This window comes from Hippoglossus hippoglossus, chromosome 3, assembly GCF_009819705.1.
Source record: "Hippoglossus hippoglossus isolate fHipHip1 chromosome 3, fHipHip1.pri, whole genome shotgun sequence".
In the NCBI taxonomy this organism is placed as follows: domain Eukaryota; kingdom Metazoa; phylum Chordata; class Actinopteri; order Pleuronectiformes; family Pleuronectidae; genus Hippoglossus; species Hippoglossus hippoglossus.
The window spans coordinates 31706050-31726127 of record NC_047153.1 but is presented as its reverse complement, the minus strand read 5'-3'; the positions used below and the strand labels follow the sequence as shown (position 1 = coordinate 31726127).

At 40.0% G+C, this 20078-nt stretch overlaps 1 protein-coding gene and 1 long non-coding RNA gene across 3 annotated transcripts in view; one reads left to right on the top strand and one right to left on the bottom strand.

Annotated features, from left to right (window-relative positions):
• Positions 1-529: 529 nt before the first annotated feature.
• Positions 530-18327, bottom strand: LOC117759464. Its single transcript, XR_004613482.1, has 3 exons — positions 16939-18327; positions 16739-16745; positions 530-540 (listed from the first exon to the last, which is right to left on the bottom strand). It is a non-coding gene; the product is annotated as an uncharacterized LOC117759464 (long non-coding RNA).
• Positions 8159-20078, top strand: part of plekho2 (pleckstrin homology domain containing, family O member 2) — a 28008-nt gene continuing 16088 nt past the window's right edge. For both annotated transcript variants that reach the window (XM_034581533.1, XM_034581532.1), the window contains exon 1: positions 8159-8482. In XM_034581533.1, coding sequence (XP_034437424.1) covers positions 8474-8482 — 9 coding nt within the window. In that variant the 5' untranslated portion in view covers positions 8159-8473. The remainder of the gene's footprint in view (positions 8483-20078) is intronic.

Genomic DNA, 20078 nt, shown 5'->3' with positions numbered 1-20078 from the left:
CCTGAACAATGTAATCAATTAACTAAACTCCAAGCATGTCTCAAGGACATAAAAACATGGATGACCTGCAATTTTCTCTTGTTAAACTCAGATAAAACAGAGGTTCTAATACTTGGCCCTAAACACCTTAGAGATACATTATCTAATGATATAGCTGCGCTAGACGACATTGCCCTTGCTTCCAATGAAACAGTCAGGAACTTGGGAGTGATCTTCGATCCTGATTTGTCCTTTAATTCACACTTAAAACAAATTTCTAGGACCGCCTTTTTCCACTTGCGTAATATCTCAAAAATCAGACATGTCCTTTCTCAAAAAGATGCAGAAACACTAGTCCACGCCTTTGTTACATCCAGACTTGATTATTGTAATTCCTTATTATCAGGCTCCAGCAGTAAGTCGTTAAAGACTCTGCAGCTTGTCCAAAACGCCGGAGCACGTGTCCTGACAAGAACCAAGAAAAGAGACCATATTTCTCCAGTATTAGCTTCGCTACACTGGCTTCCGGTTAAATCTAGAATAGAATTTAAAATTCTCCTCCTCACCTTCAAGGCCCTTAATAATATGGCACCATTATACCTTAAAGAGCTGATAGAACCTTATCAACCCACTAGAGCACTGCGCTCCCAGAATTCAGGCTTACTTGTCGTCCCTAAAGTCTCTAAAAGTAGAGTAGGAGCCAGAGCTTTCAGCTATCAAGCTCCTCTCCTCTGGAATCATCTCCCACTTTCAGTTCGGGAGGCAGACACCATCTGTACGTTTAAGAGTAGGCTTAAAACCTTCCTTTTTGATAAAGCTTATAGTTAGAGCTGGTACAGGCTTGTCTTAGACCTGCTCTTAGTTATGCTGCTATAGGTCTAGAAGGTCGGGGGACACATGACACTCGGAGCTTCTCTTTCCAGCTTCTCCTTCCTCTTCTCAATCGTTATCACATCAAAGAAATTCATATCTCATCAATACATGTTACTGACTTGACTTCTTCCCCGGAGTCCCTTTGCCTTATCGTTCGCAGATCCAGGGCTGCAGCTGTGGCCACATCGTGGATTATGATCTGTGGATCGCGTATCAGAGAGCGTAATGGTGGATCCAGTATGGCGGATTCTGTATCGTGCTGGCTGATCGTGATAATAATGGCGGATCCTTTATCGTGTTGGCATCGGATCTTGATGGTGGACCACGATCGAGGTGGCAGCTGACCATAGACTATGATTGCAGCAGGACTGCTCGATACATAGTATTTCTCCTCAGATACTCGACCATTACTGACAATAATCCGTCAATTCATTGACCTTCAGTTATGCTTCAAAATGTTTACCCTTATCAATGCTGCTAAAACCCTTATCTTTCTGATGTTCTCCTTTACACTTGACATCTATTGCACTTCTGTCCGTCCTGGGAGAGGGATCCCTCACATGTGGCTCTCTGAGGTTTCTACCTTCTTTTTACCCTGTTAAAAGGTTTTTTTTGTAGTTTTTCATTACTCTTGTTGAGGGTTGAGGGCAGAGGATGTCACACCATGTTAAAGCCCTATGAGACAAACTGTGATTTGTGAATATGGGCTATACAAATAAAATTTGATTGATTGATTGATTGATATTTATTCAATGGCACAATGGATTGTTTTAAGTTTTTTAACAAATCTTCCTGGCCTATGACCACAACTATTTATGTGTGTTAATTGTTAAAATGATTTACAATTTGTTCATATTCAATGTGCCTTCCAAACAAGACCATATAAATGCAGACAAATGGATTAATAATCAACATTAGTTATTTCAGATGGCTAATAGCATCAGAGATGGCTTGTGGAAGTTGTCAAAAACACAATTTTGAGATAGCAAAATAATTGAATTTGTTATCAATGTCATTATTTAGGTTTGATAAATATAATTTTGCTTTTGTATCTATCCAATGCAATAGGTTACACATAATTATACATAGTATTCATATTATTATAATTAATAATATTAAAAAGGATTGTATATTAAAGAGTAGGCAAGTTGTAATGATAATAATAATAATAATGGTAGTAGTATATTGGTATATACTGTCTTCTTACATATACTGTACATGTAGTCACACAACAGTATTACACAATAAAAACTGTGCATATTATGTTGGTGGGTTTGACAGCAGTGCATGTAACAACTAGACATTAACAAAGTGTGTGGGGCTTCTTGAGGATTACAACTGAGACAGATGTCGGCAATGCACCTTGACGTTGGTTGCAACCCGACAATAAACAGTACAAGACAGATGCTACTTGGTGTCTATTCAGATAACACTGACAATATTAGATAAGATGATGTTAGATAATAAACGTGATAACCCCAGTTTTGGTATAAACAGCAAGGTATTGTGATCAAAACACATTTCAAAATACATATCGCATCAGGCTGTAAAAACAGGATTAATGATGTATCCCCTACCAGCCTATGCACAAAAGTATATACACATACACAGATAATTACTTCCACTAAGGAGGTTATGTTTTCATCCACGTTTCTTTGTCTGTTAGATGGCAGGATTACGCAAAAACATCTCATGTGCATGACCTTGTCAAACATTTTTTTTACAAGGAAAATCAATGCCATCTAGAAATGCATTCATAAAAATTCCATGCAATAGTTCACAGTGGTTGATGGGAAAAAATAATTAATTAAAAAAACACACTAAACAATGTATTTGCTAGCAAGTGTCTTTAGTCGTAGACTACAACAATAATAATCGTGCCATGTCCATATTTCGCTGTTTAAGGATACAAACAGTGTAGTCTGTAGAAAAGACTACACTGCCCATGACTGGTCTAAAACTCTGTCAAAATGCATATTGGTGGCATCACACTCATAAGCACAAATCCAGTTTGAATTTTTTTTTTTTATCATTTAGTTTCTTTACAATCTGAACCATTTTTTACCCCTGATTTGGACTGACAATGTTATGTGTATTGCCTTCACCTCACTCCTATTAGCCTTACTAATCAGAAATGATGATGTGGTAGCATGCGCTATGTATTTTACTCTCTTAAATAATCAGTAGTCTTTTACAAGAACAGAAAAAAACTACATAGACCACGCTTTCAATATATAGCACCAAGGCCGTAGTCATGAATTGAACATTTTATATAACTTTATTTATTTATTTTTTATATTTAAAAAAATACAATTACATAAGTATATCAAATTATATCAGATATACAAAAAATATCTTTAAATTAGCATGTATACATTAGACTTAGATACCACTTGCTGGCCAAGCAGACTAATTTCCGATTATATCACGATCGCGAATCAGAGATCGTGATCGTAATGCCTTTTTGTAATAATGGCGGATCCTGTATCGTGTTGGCATCTGATAATGGTGGTGGACCACGATCGAAGTGGCAGCTGATGATGGATCCTGATGGCGGCAGTGGATCATGATTGTGGACTATGGTGGCATCCGATCGTGATGGTGGATCATGATCGTGGTGGCTGCTGACCATGGACTATGATTACAACAAGACTGCTTGATATAAAATATGTCTCCTCAGATACTCTACCATTACTGACAATAATCTATCAATTCATTTACCTTCCATTATGTTACAAAGTGTTTATCTAATAAATGCTGCAAATACCTTTTATCTTGGTGATGTTCTCCTTTACACGTGACATCTACTGTACTTCTGTCCGTCCTGGGAGAGGGATCCCTCACATGTGGCTCTCTCTGAGGTTTCTACGTTCTTTTTACCCTGTTAAAAGGGTTTTTTAGTAGTTTTTACTTACTCTTGTTGAGGGTTAAGGGCAGAGGATGTCACACCTTGTTAAAACCCTATGAGACAAATTGTGATTTGTGAATATGGGCTATACAAATAAAATTTGATTGATTGATTGATAAATAGATTAGAAACACATCGGATTTACTTAATTGTAACAAAACAACAGACTGTCCAGCAGTCAAGCAACTGGGCAGAGGGGAAGAGGAGAAAGACAATCATGCAGAGAGCACACAACCCTTTTGGGGAACAAGGAAGCCCTTGTTTAACACCTAGAGGTAAAACATTTTTTTTACTTTTGGTGCGATTACATTAATCTAGGTCACTGGAATGTGGATTATGAAATGAATGGAGGAAGTCCCCTCCAATTTTTAACATTATGACATTTGGAACATTTACATTTTGTAATATTTCACTTACAATTTCTGATTATTAAATATTTGAACAATACAGAATTCCACTAATTCCTTTTAACACACAATAATAACTAAAAATACATTTTCTCCACTGTTTTTTACTATACGGCATAATGCATTTTTTCCCCCTTGTCTAAACTTTGTGTAAGTTACTGTAAACTTTTGAAGCTGTGTCTTAACTAATTATACTGGTTAAGAGCTTTGCTGATTTTCTTCCCCATACAGAAACTACCCTTTTTGCCCAGGGGATCAATAACATATATATATATGCACAGTACTACTTACCAGAGACTTGTTGTGTATGCCACTGGATTTGGGGTGACAGGTCTGGCAGGGTCGTGGGAGACAAATAAAGCACACACACAAACAAGATACACTGACACACACAAAAAGAGAGAGAGAGAGCGATGGACAGATGTTGACTCTTAAAACAGCCTTGGTTTATCTTTATGAAGGACTGGATTGAGTTTGGAATAAAGAGCAAGGGACAGGTTATCTGTAAAACAGTAAAATTAGCTATGAGAGTATGGTCAAAAGAAAGCTTTTTAACGTTAGCATATAAGCCTAGCTATGTTATGTTGTAAACAAGTTTACATGTTACCTTGATAACATTACCAACTTTGCAAAACTTTGATCAGTTAAAATTCTTAAAACAATAACAATTTCGTTGAGACAATTGATAGGTTTAATGGTGAAATAAGTATTTGAATTGGCGATTTAAATAACTTCGAGGGCTTACCAGGGCAGGGGGTGAAGGAGAAGGACTTTAAGGGGACATATTATGAAAATTCCACTTTGTTAGTGCTTCTACACGTTAATGTGGGTATCTGGCATGTCTACCAACCCAAAAACTCTGGAAAAAAACCACTCACGCGTTTTGTTATGGTTCCTCTACGTCAGAAACATCATGCTTGAGTGACTCGAATGAGCTTCCTATGTATTGTGTCGTCACAATCCAGTGGGAGTCTCCCTACATGGCCTTGGCCCACCCCCCACCTCATCCCCCCCGCCCCCCCACACTCGTTACGCCGGGTTTACACCGGACGCGGAAGCGCCGCGCAGCGCCATTCTCAAGCGCACAGCCGCCTGGCTGTTCACATGGGACGCGCATTTCTCCGCGCTGGTCAGCCCGCGATTCTGCTTTCTCCGCTTGTTGTTGTACCCGTTGAATGTCGGGGTTCGGGGGTAAATGATGGTCTTCATAGCCCCCCCCACCCCTCTCTTTCTCTCTCTGTCTGTCTGCTTGTGTGCTTGTAGTGGATGGGCAGAGGGGGACATTTAATTATGTGATTGGGGAAATTAAAACTCCAGGACAACAGAAGGGGAATACAAAGTATGGGATGCATATTTGATAATTTATATCATATAAAATATGTAATTTATATCGTTTAAAATCATGGGGGGAGAGGGGGGAGCTGGCTCATTAGCATTTAAAGGAACAGGCACTCAAAACAGGTCACTCTGTGGAGGGCTGTTTTATACAGGGTAAAAAGGGTGCTGTTTTAAATGATCCTTGTGGTATTTTGACCAAAGTATGTTACAGACATTTCATTAAGACCCCAAGGAAACCATATCAACTTGTGGTAAAATGGGCATACGATGTCCCCCTTTAACGTCCGTTTTACAGAGCTTTGCGCAGGCGCACTGGTCGCTCCTCTTACAGAAGTGAAGGAAAAATTACAAAAACTAACGGCATGATATTAAATAATCGACTAGGTTAGGTATAGTTCATCGCTTAAACTGTTATTTATGTTGAGAATAATTATGTTTTTAAAATGTCGGTCAGAAAAGTGCGAGTTAAATCGAGGAGTCTGAAAAGAAAAAGGAAAGAGAAAGAAAGGAAACGGAGGGCAGGCAATGCTTAACAGATTTCATTACTAGTAATGGCTGTGCCGCATTTGTGTGTCGCAGATTCTCCATTGTCTGATGCTGTCGCCGAGGACTTAATTCGCCGTTACTGACAGCTCATAGTAAAATAAGAATGCGGACTTGAACCGGGACATATCCGTATATTTTGCCACATCTAGTCAAATCCCGCTCAAAAACAACTACTACTTCCGTTGGTGACCCTTCACAATAAAAGTCCCATACAGTTACACGGCTAATGATTACAGGAAAACACAAATTCACTGACCAACAATAATGCAACTAAATGAAATAGCTTTCTTGCTTTCACACTGGGTCATGATCCACCGCGGAGCTACAGCTGAGTTTTTACCGGTTTATACAGAGGGTTTATCTTGAAGATGGACATAAATGTGTGTGTGTGAGAGAGAGACAGGTCGAGCAAGAGAGAGAGACCGAGCAAGAAAGAGAGACAGGTCGAGAAGGAGAGAGCGAGAGAGAGAGACAGGGCGAGCAAGAGAGAGAGGGAGCGAGCAAGAGCGAGAGAGAGCCTTTTGCCCTTGACCTGAGGTCTTTTACATTAACTTTTAATATAACTACAGCCTTTCTGAGGTTTCTGATGTGATCACTGTATTTCCTTTAAAAAACAACATCTTTTTTGTTGCGATGGATAACATTATCAGTGACTTGAGCACAGGATTCCAGACCACAGCAGCCATATGTGAAACATTTGCACCCATCCTGAAGCCAGCAGATATGACTCAAGAGCAGATAAAAATAGCATGCCAGGCACCTGGGGAATAAACTCCAATATATAGGCTAACATTTAGTGAAACCTGAATTGTCTTGTTCTTGTTCCACACAAGTGGCTAAACCAGCTGGGGGCTACCTCTATTGAAATCTAGTTAGTTAGTTTGGTCATACCGGGTAGGTTGTTCTTCATTTCTGTGTCAGTTTCTTTAATTATTGACAAAATATAACAAAATTAGAGATTCCATTCATTCATAAATGAATACTTTAGGTTGATGGGATGAAAGCTGTAAATTAAACATGTGGTTTAAGTTTCTGCAAATTAAAGAGTCTAGTGAAGTCTTTGGTCAGTTGTCTTTTCTTTTGCAGTAAACATTTTCTTGATGTATGTGTTAGAACACTAAGATGGTATTTTTAAGGTTTGTTTGATACTTTATGAAATACCTGAATAAATGTTAAATAATGTTCTTTTTAGCACAATACTCCAAACAAACTTCATTTAACTATAGTAAAGTAACAGTTGGCAAAAGTCTGAGAAAGGAGAATTGAAATGCGGTGAGATTTCATATTTACTTATACAAAATTTGGTATGTACTGTTCATTAGGGACTAACCTAACATACACTACAGATTCATTTGTACAGCTGACTCTGTTATTAGTAAATACATATTTTAAATATGCATGAGGGACATCATAAATCGAGACTGGAAGGGGGCCCACAAAGACTGCTTGTGTATAGGGCCCATAATCTTGTGCTACGCCCCGGACTATCGCTGTACATTTTCGTCGGAATTCAAACGAAAATTTGCATATAACTTTACGTAAGATATCTTACGAACCCTTTCGTGAGACTATCGTGCCATTTATATCAAGTTAGTTATCAGTACCCCATACTTTGCACATTTCCAACTTTGCTACTCGGCAGTTTAATTCACAATTGGTACTGTTCCTTTCAGTATTTTTCTACATATGTGAGAAACTAATAAATTGTCTATCAGGAAAGCCGTCAGCCTCCCGTCCCGTTTATTCTAGACATAGGTGGTGAACTCGATTGGAGTTTAACTGTCATATCAATTTCGACCACTACACCGCATCGGAGCGGCCATACTGAGGATTTCAGCAAGTATTGAGCAAAGGGAACAAGAGAGAGCTAAGCAGCCAGCACTAAAATGTTCATCAGTCAGTGAAAGCCTCCAAGAAGGCTAACAGAAGTGAGAAGCATGGTGACGGTACACCGTGAAGCTCCAGAAACATGTCCTGCATCGAGTGTCTAATGAAAAGTGAAGCTGAGAGAAGGCTGCAGCTGAGCTGCGATCAACACAGCAGATATGTCTCAGACGATCGTGTGTGTGTGTGTGTGTGTGTGTGTGTGTGTGTGTGTGTTTGTGCGTGTGTGTGTGTGTGTGTGTGAGTGTGTATGGCACTATGTTGCTCCTCCTCGGCTGACTTTTCGATTGAAGAGTGTAAAGACACATCAACCGGAAACCAAACTTTTTTCTTCGACTTTTTTTCTCTGAGGCAAAAGAGGAAAAGGAGACGACACTTGTTTTCATGAGGCCCACACAGTTCCTCATTTCGGTCATTTACGTCTGCTGTTGGAAATGTGTCAGCTGTCAGGAGAAGCGACCACTTTCTGCCGAGGGTAAAGCGACGTCGACGGATTTCAGGCCAGTCATAACTCACTAACGGATTTTGGCCCTTTATCATGGAAGATGTGAGTAGTGGCTTCAACCACACTGTGTTACTACGTTGCTTGGTAATGTACGGCAGTTTGCATTATGTCGGTGATGTCAGCTCGTAGTTAAGACATGTTTTACTGAGAGGGACAGCGAGCGTTTCACGGAATGACGTTATAAAGTAAAATACTTTCCAACTCGACAGAGTAAGGCTCGTACATAGGAATGTTTTTGCCGTTAGTTTGGGTTTTTATAGCGGTACCAGGCGGTCTGCTGCAATCATCTAAAGTCAACACGATGTGGCAAAAATTGCACCTGCCCACCTGTCAATCCGTTTCATCAGCTTGTTGGTCGAGTTAGATGACAAAAACTGGCCGCGAGGAATAGCGAAAGCTCCTTTTGAAATGTGCCAGTTTATTGTAGCGCAACGCGGGGATATGAACACAACCTTAATCTAATAGTTCATATCTGCTTTTGGGAATGGGTTATCGAATGCGTATCTACATATTCTGTTTGTCAATAATCAATTGAATTGTGACGCAATATTGTCGTTGGTGTAGGCTTATAACAGATACCCCATCACATTACAGGCTATTGCCATGAGATTTGTTTGATTTGTACATCTGTTTATAGAAACACATGGCATTTGATGCCAACATCTTTGTAAAAGACTGTGTACTGACAGAACGTGGACTGATGGAACTTAACTACTAACTACTAAGTTTGACATTTCAAGGAAGTAAACTTATGAGAAAAAGGAAGTGAGAGACCTACTTTGTTACCTACAGTATGCAGGGAACATTTCACACCACTCCCTTCCAGCGTAACACTGGTCAAAAACATTAATTATCTAGCAGCCCTGACTCCAGAATCCAGAATCTGTTCATTAATGTAGCATTTATTTATCTTGTATAGAGATCATCTACTTTCTAATGACTAACTGTACATTCCAGACTAAATAGATTTATAAACCCTGCAACAGCCCACATTTTAACTGTAACATGACTTCCCCCTAATTCTAGATAGATAGATAGATAACCTTTATTTAGACAGGGTATAAACCAATTGAGAGCAGAGCTCTCGTTTACAATGGGGCCCTTCATTTACATAAACAAGTAAAAATTACAATACAGAGGAGTAAAATGTCTCAAAAAAGGGATAAGATAGCCACATCAAGAAAAACAGGAGCATTCATCAACTAAAACTTCCTTTAACAAAAATTGTAACTGTTCTAAGGTTAAAAAACGATCTAGCCTAATTGAGTCCTGAAGTTTATTCCAACTATTATTACATTACATTTCATTTAGCTGACACCTTTATCCAAAGCGACTTGCAATAAGTGCATTCAACCAAGCCATTCAAAAAGCCTGCTCAACAAAGTGTTTGAAATCCCTCTTTACAATAACACGTGGTGGAATCTTTTCTGCTTAAACTTTCCTTTAATTTTGGTGTGATAAATTTAAATCATACACAAAATGAAAACCTTTAAAACCATCACTTGGGGTTATTTTGTTATTACAATATCACAGTGACTTGAACAGAGACAATGACAATATGAAACAAGTGGCAGTGTTTGAATAAAACTGAAATGATGTTGAGTTTGGCTGGGGATTCCCAGAGTGAGTGAGAAACTATGGCACTGCCTGAAAAGGATGCAATACAAAAGTGTGCAAACACTGCCAACTGGAGTCTGTTAGGCAATGTGTGTTTCATGCATGAAATACAGAAATTAAATTTCATTTAGCAATCAGCATGTACAGTACATGACTGCTATATGAATTGTATTTAGTATTTATTCTGCAAGTTGGGCAAAGACTAAAAATCATTTGTAATATCACTTGCGTTACCACAGACAAACAGGTGGCATGTAAGCAGGCACATAACCAACTCTGTGTGGGCTTGTTGAAAAAGTCTGTAATGAAGTTTACTTGTTACTTAGGACGACGATGTGCTTCAGTTAAAAGCAACAGCAAAAAACATTTTGAAAAAGAGAAATATGTTCACAATAACTGCAGTATGTAGTTTGTATTTCCTGATTCAAAAGATGAGTAGAATTCAGAATTTGAAACTACTTAGCTTGTATGGATATTGTACTCTAATTTCTAAAGCCATATTGCTGGGCTGAGGTTCTCCAAACAGCTGTTTATCGCTCTTATGTTCTAATTTGTCCAACTTTTCCTCTTCCAAACCTGCTGCACATTCTTTATCTTTCACCCCAAAGAAATTGTGCTGATCATTTGTCCCTGCTGTATGAGTCATCCTGTTATCCCACTAACCTAGAGTGCATAGTGTGACGTGTCTCCCTGTCCCATTTATCAAAAATGAAACAGACAACCACATTATGTGTCAGGCAGAAAACAATTAACCTTCTCTCATAATCATGCTGCTATCCAGGCCCCTGCCACACAATGAATGTGTGTGTGAGTGAACCCTCTTACTGAGGCACTGCTCAGAATTTCTGGGAACATTCCTTTATGACGAAAAAACAAGTTCTCAATAGTGAATGCATGTATGTGTTGCAGGGACAAAAAGTCTTAAAAAATGGAAAGATGAGGAAAAATGTCTCTGGAAGACGTAACATTTTTGTTCTTACTGCACAAGGGCTTTATTTGGAATGAAATAGAAATCGTGAAGTAACACATTTGTTTGCTTCCATCTTTGATATCTCTTTATATTTCCACTCTTTATCATTCTTTATACTAGGACATGTCGCCATCTGTGTCTCACTCATCCTTGGGGTTCTCTCTTACACCTGATACAAAGACACGCCAAGTACGACACAAGTGTCCCACATACGAGTGAACATTAGTGTGTTGGTCTTAAAAGTAGGTGTGGTCAGCTGCAATCTTGGTGCATTGCTGTCTTGAGGCAGTGGAAAGCGATAGTCTGACTTCTGTGAGATCAGTGGTGCAGTTCTTCAATGTTATTTTTGGTCTCATCAAGATAGAAACATGCACCTCAAGATTCAAGATTCTATTTACTGTCATTTACTGGGGCGTGGGGGAGTAGGTCAGGCCGGATGGCTCCCTGGCCTGAATTTAACTGTGGGGGTATACGCAGGTAGCTGGGAGAGCACCTTCACCTACACTGGAGGATCAATCAACGCAGGTGAACGCTGTTAGCTGATTGATCCTCAGGTTTAAAAGCCAGCAGCGGAGCTGTCTCGGGAGACACACTCTCCAGACACTCAGGACCGAGCACACAGGAGAACAAAGGAGAGACACTAGTGCTGAGCCAGTCCCTTTAAGTTGGTTTATTTATGTTTGTTCGTGTGTGTGGTCTTTAAATAAAGATGGTAAAACCTGAATGGTTCGTCTCTGGCTGCTGTGACGAGAGCCCCGTGGCATGGTCTACTGCCACAGTAATGGTTTTGGATGTGGTGGCAACAGAAAATTGCTCCTATTCCTTCCTGATTGATTCATCTCTAGTTTTTTGTCCTTGTCACTACTGGCAGAATGAGGCGGTACCTGCAGCTCAGGTTGCACAGGTAGTCCGGCTCCTCCAGGATAGCACATCCATATGTGGGGTCACAAAAAGGTTTGCTGTGTCTCCCAGCACAATCTCAAGGGCATGGAGGAGGTACCAGGACACCAGCTGTTACACAAGGAGAGCTGGACAGGGCTGTAGAAGGGCATCAACTCAGCAGCAGGACCACTATCTGCTCATTTATGCAAGGAGGAACAGGAGGAGTACTGCCAGAGCCCTACAAAACGACCAAACAGCTTTGTGCAGCTCGATTGGCATTTGCCGGAGAACACAAGACATAACAGGTCTGCCACTGGCCCCCCGTTTTCTTCACATATGAGAGCAAGTTCACACAGAGCACATGTGACATGCGTGAAAGAGTCTGGGGATGCTGTGGTGAACGTTATATGCCTATCACATCATCCAGCATGACCAGTTTGGGGGTGGGTCAGTGATGGTCTGGAGAGGCAATGGTACCCTGACTGCTGTTGGTTACCGGGATGAAATCCTCAGAGTGATTGTCAGACCTTACCCTGATGCAGTGGGCCCTGGGTTCCTCCTAGGGCAGGACAATGCTGGCTTTATGTGGCCTGAATGTTTAGGCAGTTCCTGGATGATGAAGGTATTGAATCCATTGACTTGCCCTCAGGTTCCCCTGACCTAAATCACATTGAGCACACATGGGATGTTATTTATCGGTGCATCAACGCTGCCAAATACAGGAGCTCACTGATGCCCTGATCCAGGTTTATGAGGAGATCCCCCAGGACACCATACACCGACTCATCAGGAGCATGCTCAGACGTTGTCGGGAGTGCATACAGGCACGCAGGGGTTGCAATTTAAACCAGCCTGCAATTTAAATTTATTATTTAGCTTTTCTGTGTGGTTTTGAATCCAGCCCTCAAAGGGTTTTTCCTGCGTAGAGAATAGCGAGCCGCTTCAGTCAAATTTCGTGTCACCTCCGCCTCCCGACATAATACTAGTACCGTGGAAACGGCTAGTGATCACATTTGTCCCGGTCCACAGTGATGTCTACAAGCGATTGATTACTATAAATGAATTGTATAGCTTCTTTATTATAGTCCCAGAACCTGAGGGAAAGGTTTTTTGTAAACTGAGACAATGTATGGAGAGCCAGAGGAAATAGCGGGGGTTGGCAGTGCGCAGCCAAATGATAGCGAGACAGAGATCAGTAAATTACTGAAATTATTAAGAAAAAAACCCCAAATGATCAGTTTTGATCAGGAGCTGTGCATGGCTCCCTAGGTGTCTGTCCCGGACTTAGTGCCGCTGTTGCCGGGATGTGCGCCCTCTCCCTTGGGCTGTGGAGCTGTCGGTGGTCCCTGTGTCCATAGCCAGGTGTAATTTTTTTCAATAAAACCACGTTGTTGGAACGGAAGTAATGCAGTGGTTGAAATCTCCCCCTACGATTTGGGACAGCGCTTCAACAAGCCATTACATAATCAGTAGTCGTCGTGAAAACCCAACACGTCATCAGTAGTCGTCGATGTTTGCCCGGGAATGTCAATGTAATAACATTGTTGAGATCTTAAATAAACCATTGCTATTACTCGCAGTTACTAAAGTGACAAACCTATAATATCCTAATACCATCTATGCTAATGCAGGTGAATCAATGACATTTGCCATTCATCCAATGGAAATTGAAAAGCTTGGATGCTCGATTATTTCATGTATTAATGAAAAGCTCAAAGCTTAAGGTGGTCTGTAGACAACCCTGCCAGGATGCATTGTTATTAGAGTAGCAGTTAAGTTCAGTAACCTCGCTGCTATATGCTGGTTAAATCAAGTGCATTGTGTATCTTCAAAGAGGGGGGATGCAACATGAAATGATCGCTTTTTTAGTAAAAAAAATTCCATAATACATTGAAATGATATTAAACTGAGATATTACAATCATTATCATAAATTCTCATCGACCTCGGTTTGAGGTGTGGTCTGAAAAATCGCAGTTTCGAGGGCTGTACAGCCCGAACACTTGGCCCTTCCCCTCTGTCCCAACAAGTATCAGGACACACTACACCTACATGCGAACGCGCAAAACGTAGGGGCAGGGCTAAGGGTTAGGGTTTTCGATACATTTTCGGTTAATTGCCCAGCTCTACTCCATCAGAAAGGTTAGAGAGGCACCAATGATTGTGCTGGCTGTCTTCACTATCCTATGAAGCTGGTTCTTCATAGGCCTTGCAGCAACTCAACCAGGAGGTCATGTTGTAGGATGGGATGCTTTCATTGGTGCCCTTGTAGAAGGTGGGGAGGTGTGGAGTGGGGAGACCTGCCTTTCTCAGTCTCCAGAGGGGGTGGAGCCGCTGCTGGGCTTTTTTGACGGTGGCTTTTGTGTTGACGTTGGAGGTATACTCATCCAATAGATGTACCCGTAGGAACCTTAATGTTACTGTCCTTCTTCACAGCAACACAATCAATGGTCATCAGTGTGTGATGTGGCTTGTCAGCCCTCTTAAAGTCAATCACCATCTTCTTTGTTTTGTTCAAATTGAGGAACTTATTGTGAGATCTGCTCCATGCTGTTAACTGCTCCACCTCACTTTTGTATGCTGACTTATCATTGGCAATACAGTCGTGGGTGTGCAGGCTGAACAATAGGGGCCTCAAGACACAGCCTTGGGGTGAGCCTGTGCTCACTGAGATGGGTCTTGATGTGCGGCTGCTAACCCTGACTGTCTTCTGTCTAGGGCTGCAACTAACGTCTATTCTGATAGTCGATTAATCTATCGATTATTGAAACGATTAGTCGACTAATCGGATTATGAATCACACAAATTCTCAATTGCTCTTATTTAGCCATCGGCTTTTAAATTTAGCTTGAGGTTGCATGTGATGACTGAAAATAAAGACAATAAAGATCGATACTTCATTCAAAAATGTCTTTTAATAAACGCATATTAGGCTACTAGTGATACAAAAACAAAGAAAAATCGAGTTTTTGTCCATTTAAAACCAAGGACAGGCAAAGTGCTCATATAATTTTTTTAATTTAAATTCAAGTTTCCCTTTTACCTGTGAAACCAAGAACAGGCCAAGTGCCGATACTAAAAATAAATTAAAAATCAAGTATCCATTTTTTCTGTAAACAAAAGGACAGGGAAAGTAGCAGCAATAAAAACATCAACAAACAAAACTACAGTCTTCTTCGGACTGCATAATTGTGATTTAAAAAGACGTTAGGATAACATTACGCTTTTAAACAAGTTAAAAAAAGTTTTAAAAAATCTACATTCAAACCATATTTTTGTAATGGATTCTAGAATCCTGCACACAGGTATTGAGGGAGTTGCCAAGACAACTCCGTTTATATAGCAAGCTAGATAACAGGCTATCTTACCGAGGCGAGTCTGCATCGTCTACATTACGATGTCAAATGTGCCTCCTCTTCAAATGCGCGTTTCCTGCTTCTCTAGAAAGCAAGGTCCGCCTTACAAATATTGCAGGTAGTTTTTTTTTCGGGGCTATGTTAAGGGAGAAATTCTCCCATACTTTTGACTTGCTATGCGATGGTGTTGCAACGGACACCGCCATTGGTCTATGTTTTGTCGCTATTGCACATGCGCGACTTTCAGAGATAGGAAGGGAGCGAGATGGCTCACTCCTCAGCTAATTCCATCAGCACCTCCGGTAAAACGACGTTTAGTTCAGCTGCACGGCACGAAAAACGCAACCAACGAATCATCGACTATTAAATTCGTCGGCGACTATTTTTATCATCGATTTTTGTCGACTACGTCGACTAATCATTGCACCCCTACTGCTGTCACTGTGTCAAGAAGTTGAGGACTCAGTTGCAAGTGCTAGTGTACAAATCCAAGTAGTCAATGACATTATGGAACATCTAGCAAGATGCCAATAGACCTTCAATGTTGGTACTACTTGATCTGAGTGGTGTTTTGATGTTTGACAATTTTATACCCTATTTGACCCTTCTGACAATTTTGGGGCGTTCCCGACTGGTGTCCAGTCTGTGCCGATTATGTGCCCAAATAATCTTGAAGTGTGAAGGATTTACTAAATCAATGCTGCTTATTGAGTCAGAGACTCCCTGACCTTGAATCGTAAATGTAGGATTATTGGCTACAACAGAAACCCTGCAATAGCCACTGAGAGGGTGCTGAACGGGAAGTTTCACCAACCTGATGTTTCGTACTTGGATAGCTGCGACTAAAACAATACATTTCCAACTCAACTCCAGCTCACGCTACAAAATTCCATCTTCTCAGCCATTAATGTATATCTATAGTTTTTTTTTTTTGCAGCAAAACAGAACACACGTCAGTCCTCCTCCATGTTTGATTTTCTTCTGAAGTCACGTTTAAGTTCAGAAGGTGGTAATAATGCACCTAAAAGTTGTTTGCCAAAACTGAAGAAGAAGAATCACATGAGTTTCTGTGAGATTCCAAGTCTCTGGAATCGCCACTGTGAAGTGTGTGGTCTTTCATTCTGGTCAAATCGTCTAGTGTGTGCAATCTGATAATAAGAAAAAAAATCGGTCAAATATATAATTATGTCTGTTAAAAATCCTCTCGCGTTCACCAGGCTTACGGGATCATATTGGACTGTCGGGTACTGTTTTTAACTGTTTTTATTCTTATCTTTCTGGCAAAAAGTTCTCCATTTGAAATTAAAGATAACTCCTCCAAACCATCTTAATTAACCTGCGGGGGTCCCCAAGGATCAGTTTTAGGGCCACTCCTTATTAAACCTTAGATTATACCCCTCAGTGATGTTATCAGGAGACATGACACTCCTTCAGGAACTCTTTCCATAGCCTTATGTGGCTGTCTCCTGATGACACAGGACCTTTTGATCCCCTTTTAAAATGTATTTTAGATGTTAATGCCTGGATGACACAAAAGTGTTGTTTTTTATTCAGAGCTGACCTTTAAAGTTTATATGGGGTATGTCACCAAATCTGCTTTTATCATCTGAAAAATAAGTGTGACCATTTCTCTCTCTGACAATGTCAGAACAAAAATTTGAAAGAGTCCAATACGCTTTGAGACTATTAAGAGTTTTATAGAATCTATTTGGTTGTAGTTGAGATGAGGCTCTTAGAATTTTCTCTCATGAATGCTTTTTATTTTTTCTAGATATTTGTAAAGTAGAGAATTTTTTTGGGGGGTGAATTCCACAATCGGGGGATTGAAACAACAATTACGCTCAAGCGTTCAGAATGTATCCAGTTTTCACTGTAAGTGGAATCCTTTTCATGTCTCAAGGCCTTTGCACGATATTTTGCATGTTATTAATATTTTTCAAACCTGTATGAGGTCAATGCAAGCTTTCAAATTAGCAGAATAATTAAATTTTTGGACCTAGGTAGATGTTCCATCATGTAAACATTGAATCAATTAGAATGCATGCTGTTGACAATGTCACATTTTGAAGCAGTAGTAGTAGTAGAGCTTCCTCCTTTATCCAGTTTATCCGTTGATCTATTTAATAACTTTGTCTTCAGCTATTGCTCACAGATATTATATTTTAATTATTTATTTATTTCTTATAAATGATATGGTATAGTCAATTTGAAGCTAGGATCAAGCAACAGGTGACCCAGCTCCTGTCAAAGAATATGCACAGCTGGGACTGTTTACACCAAACTGGTCCTTCCTTAAAATTGTTTGTAAAGAAAAAACCATGATCTTGGTTTCAGGTGTTGCAGCAGTTCTTCAAACCATACAGTTTCCTCTTGGGTGTTCCAATGTAGTTCATCTTTTTTTCTTTTTATTAAGTAAAAGCAGCACCAGATCATCATTGCATCGATTTTGATCACATCTTCCTTTCCCCAAGGCACAATGTTTTTTATCCTGATAATTTATTCACAAAATATGATGTGCCTAATGTAAATAGCTGGGTACGTTGAAATTCACCTCCAAATGATTTGCTATTTTGTGCCGTTTATTTGCATTGCCGTTGAGCAAAGGCTTTCATTATGAGAGTCTTCATGCTGACAGATTGTCCTGGTATTAAAATAAAGCACTTAATTCTTGTCAGTTTCTTTACCCTATTGTTAGCAGACACATCAGAGCTTTCAGTTCCGCTTGTGATGTGTGATGTGATATGTAGAACTGAGGCCATTCTGTCTCAGGTTTATACAAGTAAGCAGGATGGTTTCAATGTAAAGCATGGGGCTGGATTGAGAAGGCTCACATGGTGTATAATGATTCACTTCCTCAGGAATCTCAATGCACCGGCGTCTAATGAATAAGCCTTTATATTTCGGATTGCACAGTGTGGAACACCTTTATCATATCAGCAGCACATTTGTCAGTCACTGGCAGCAACACAAAAATGGCAGCATATTCTCACATCTTTGAATTTGACCATTTTTTTAGGTTAGAAATTCATCATTACAACTTTATTTCTTTTTCATCCTGGGTTTAAACACGTTTTCAGCTAAATTATGTAGTGGTCCAGTCCCACTGTTTTCTCTCAGCTCAAGTAGTAAGGAGTGAGTGTGGATGAAGTGTGAGCTCCAGTGAGGCTTGTGCTGAGTTCAAGCTGGGCAGGTCAGCGTGAAAATCAATGAATGCCAGATGCTCAATGACCTAAAACTTAATCAGAAACACATGTCTGCAGAGGTGTGTCTCTGTGCTGTTTCTTGTCCTCTTCAAACCCAGATTGCACTTTGTAATGTTATAACTTTTTCAGTTTGTCTTTGCAAAACATTATAATCTAAGAATTCTTTAGATTGCTTGTACATTTTTGGACAAAGTTGGGTTATAGGTTGGGTTGGGTTTACGCTTCAGTACAGAGCAAACTTCCTGTGTGAGTTTAAAATTGGATCCTCTTAACTTACTACATGATATCACAGTGCTGAGCTATAGTAGTCAGCTGAGCCTTCAGTAAAGGAAACCCACTGCTGCTCTGTTCAAGCGTGTGGTCATCACTGCTCTGTACCGAAGTCTTTCACCAAGCCCCATGCATTTTTTCCATGTTCACCCATGTAACAGGCATGCATAGGCCACTCTGTACCTAAGGGTGTTTTTTTGGACTGCACAGTGACGCTGCTTTGTCTTTCGGTGGAGAATTTGGTTTCACTATCAATCTATCATAAAGTAGTTTATTTATATCCGTCTCACTCTCTCTGGAATACCATCCCTCCTTGTTCGGCCTTTCTTTCTTCACAGCTTCACTGCTGTTTTCTAAGTTGAGGCACAATAATTGCAGTTACAGTGAAAGTGGAAAAAGAGTTATATGACCTCCCAACCCCAAATAGAAAAAAATTATATCCTGTGGAAGTTTCTCCAGCAGAAACAAAGGCTGTGAATTTTACAGACACCTAGGCTACTTGTCAGTGATTTAGACACAAAAGGAGTATCTAGGTTTACACAGTTCTTGCTTCACAAATCTGCTGAATATATGTGGTATGTGTAGACAAGTCTACATCATGGAGGTTGGCAGCTGTAGTGTTGCCTGTGTAGACTCACAGGTACAGTAGATCACAATTGTGACCCTGTTTCATTATCTATACATATCATGTAGGCAGCTAATGTGCAGAGCAGAGCACAGATAGTGGTCAAGGGTGCTGTAGTGTGAGGTGAGAAGAGATTTGTAAGAGGCAGAAATGAAAATGTCTGATAAGAAGTGAGAGCTGCTGTCGGTAAAAGGCCCCAGCCCAACTTCTCTAACAACTAACTATTTTTGCACTGACACCACAGTTTAAACAAGGTCTTGGAATTTTCTCATTTGCTGCATAGCTTCGATGTGAGTTTGAAGTGATCACATGTTTACATTTGATTTTAGACCTTGACTGAAATTCTTAGCAACTAATGCTTCAAATTTAAGAAATAATTCATCATATGTTGAGCTGCTAATTACTGTCAAATCTGCCTTGGGGATATGACACACATTTATAAAATGTTCTATTTGATTTATTTGCATAGAACTACATCACAACATACGTTACCTCAGGGCACTTTACATAGTAAGGTCAAGTCCTTACAATATTATAGAGAAATAGCAAGCAGTTGGCTACCTAATATGTGGAATCAAAACAGCTCTGACCAGTTCCACATAGTCATTTCACATAGACTTCAAAACAGGAAGAGATCATGATCAGCTGACGTCTTACTAATAAGTAAATTAGAATTTCAATATTGTGCCACACACATACTTACTCACTCAATGACT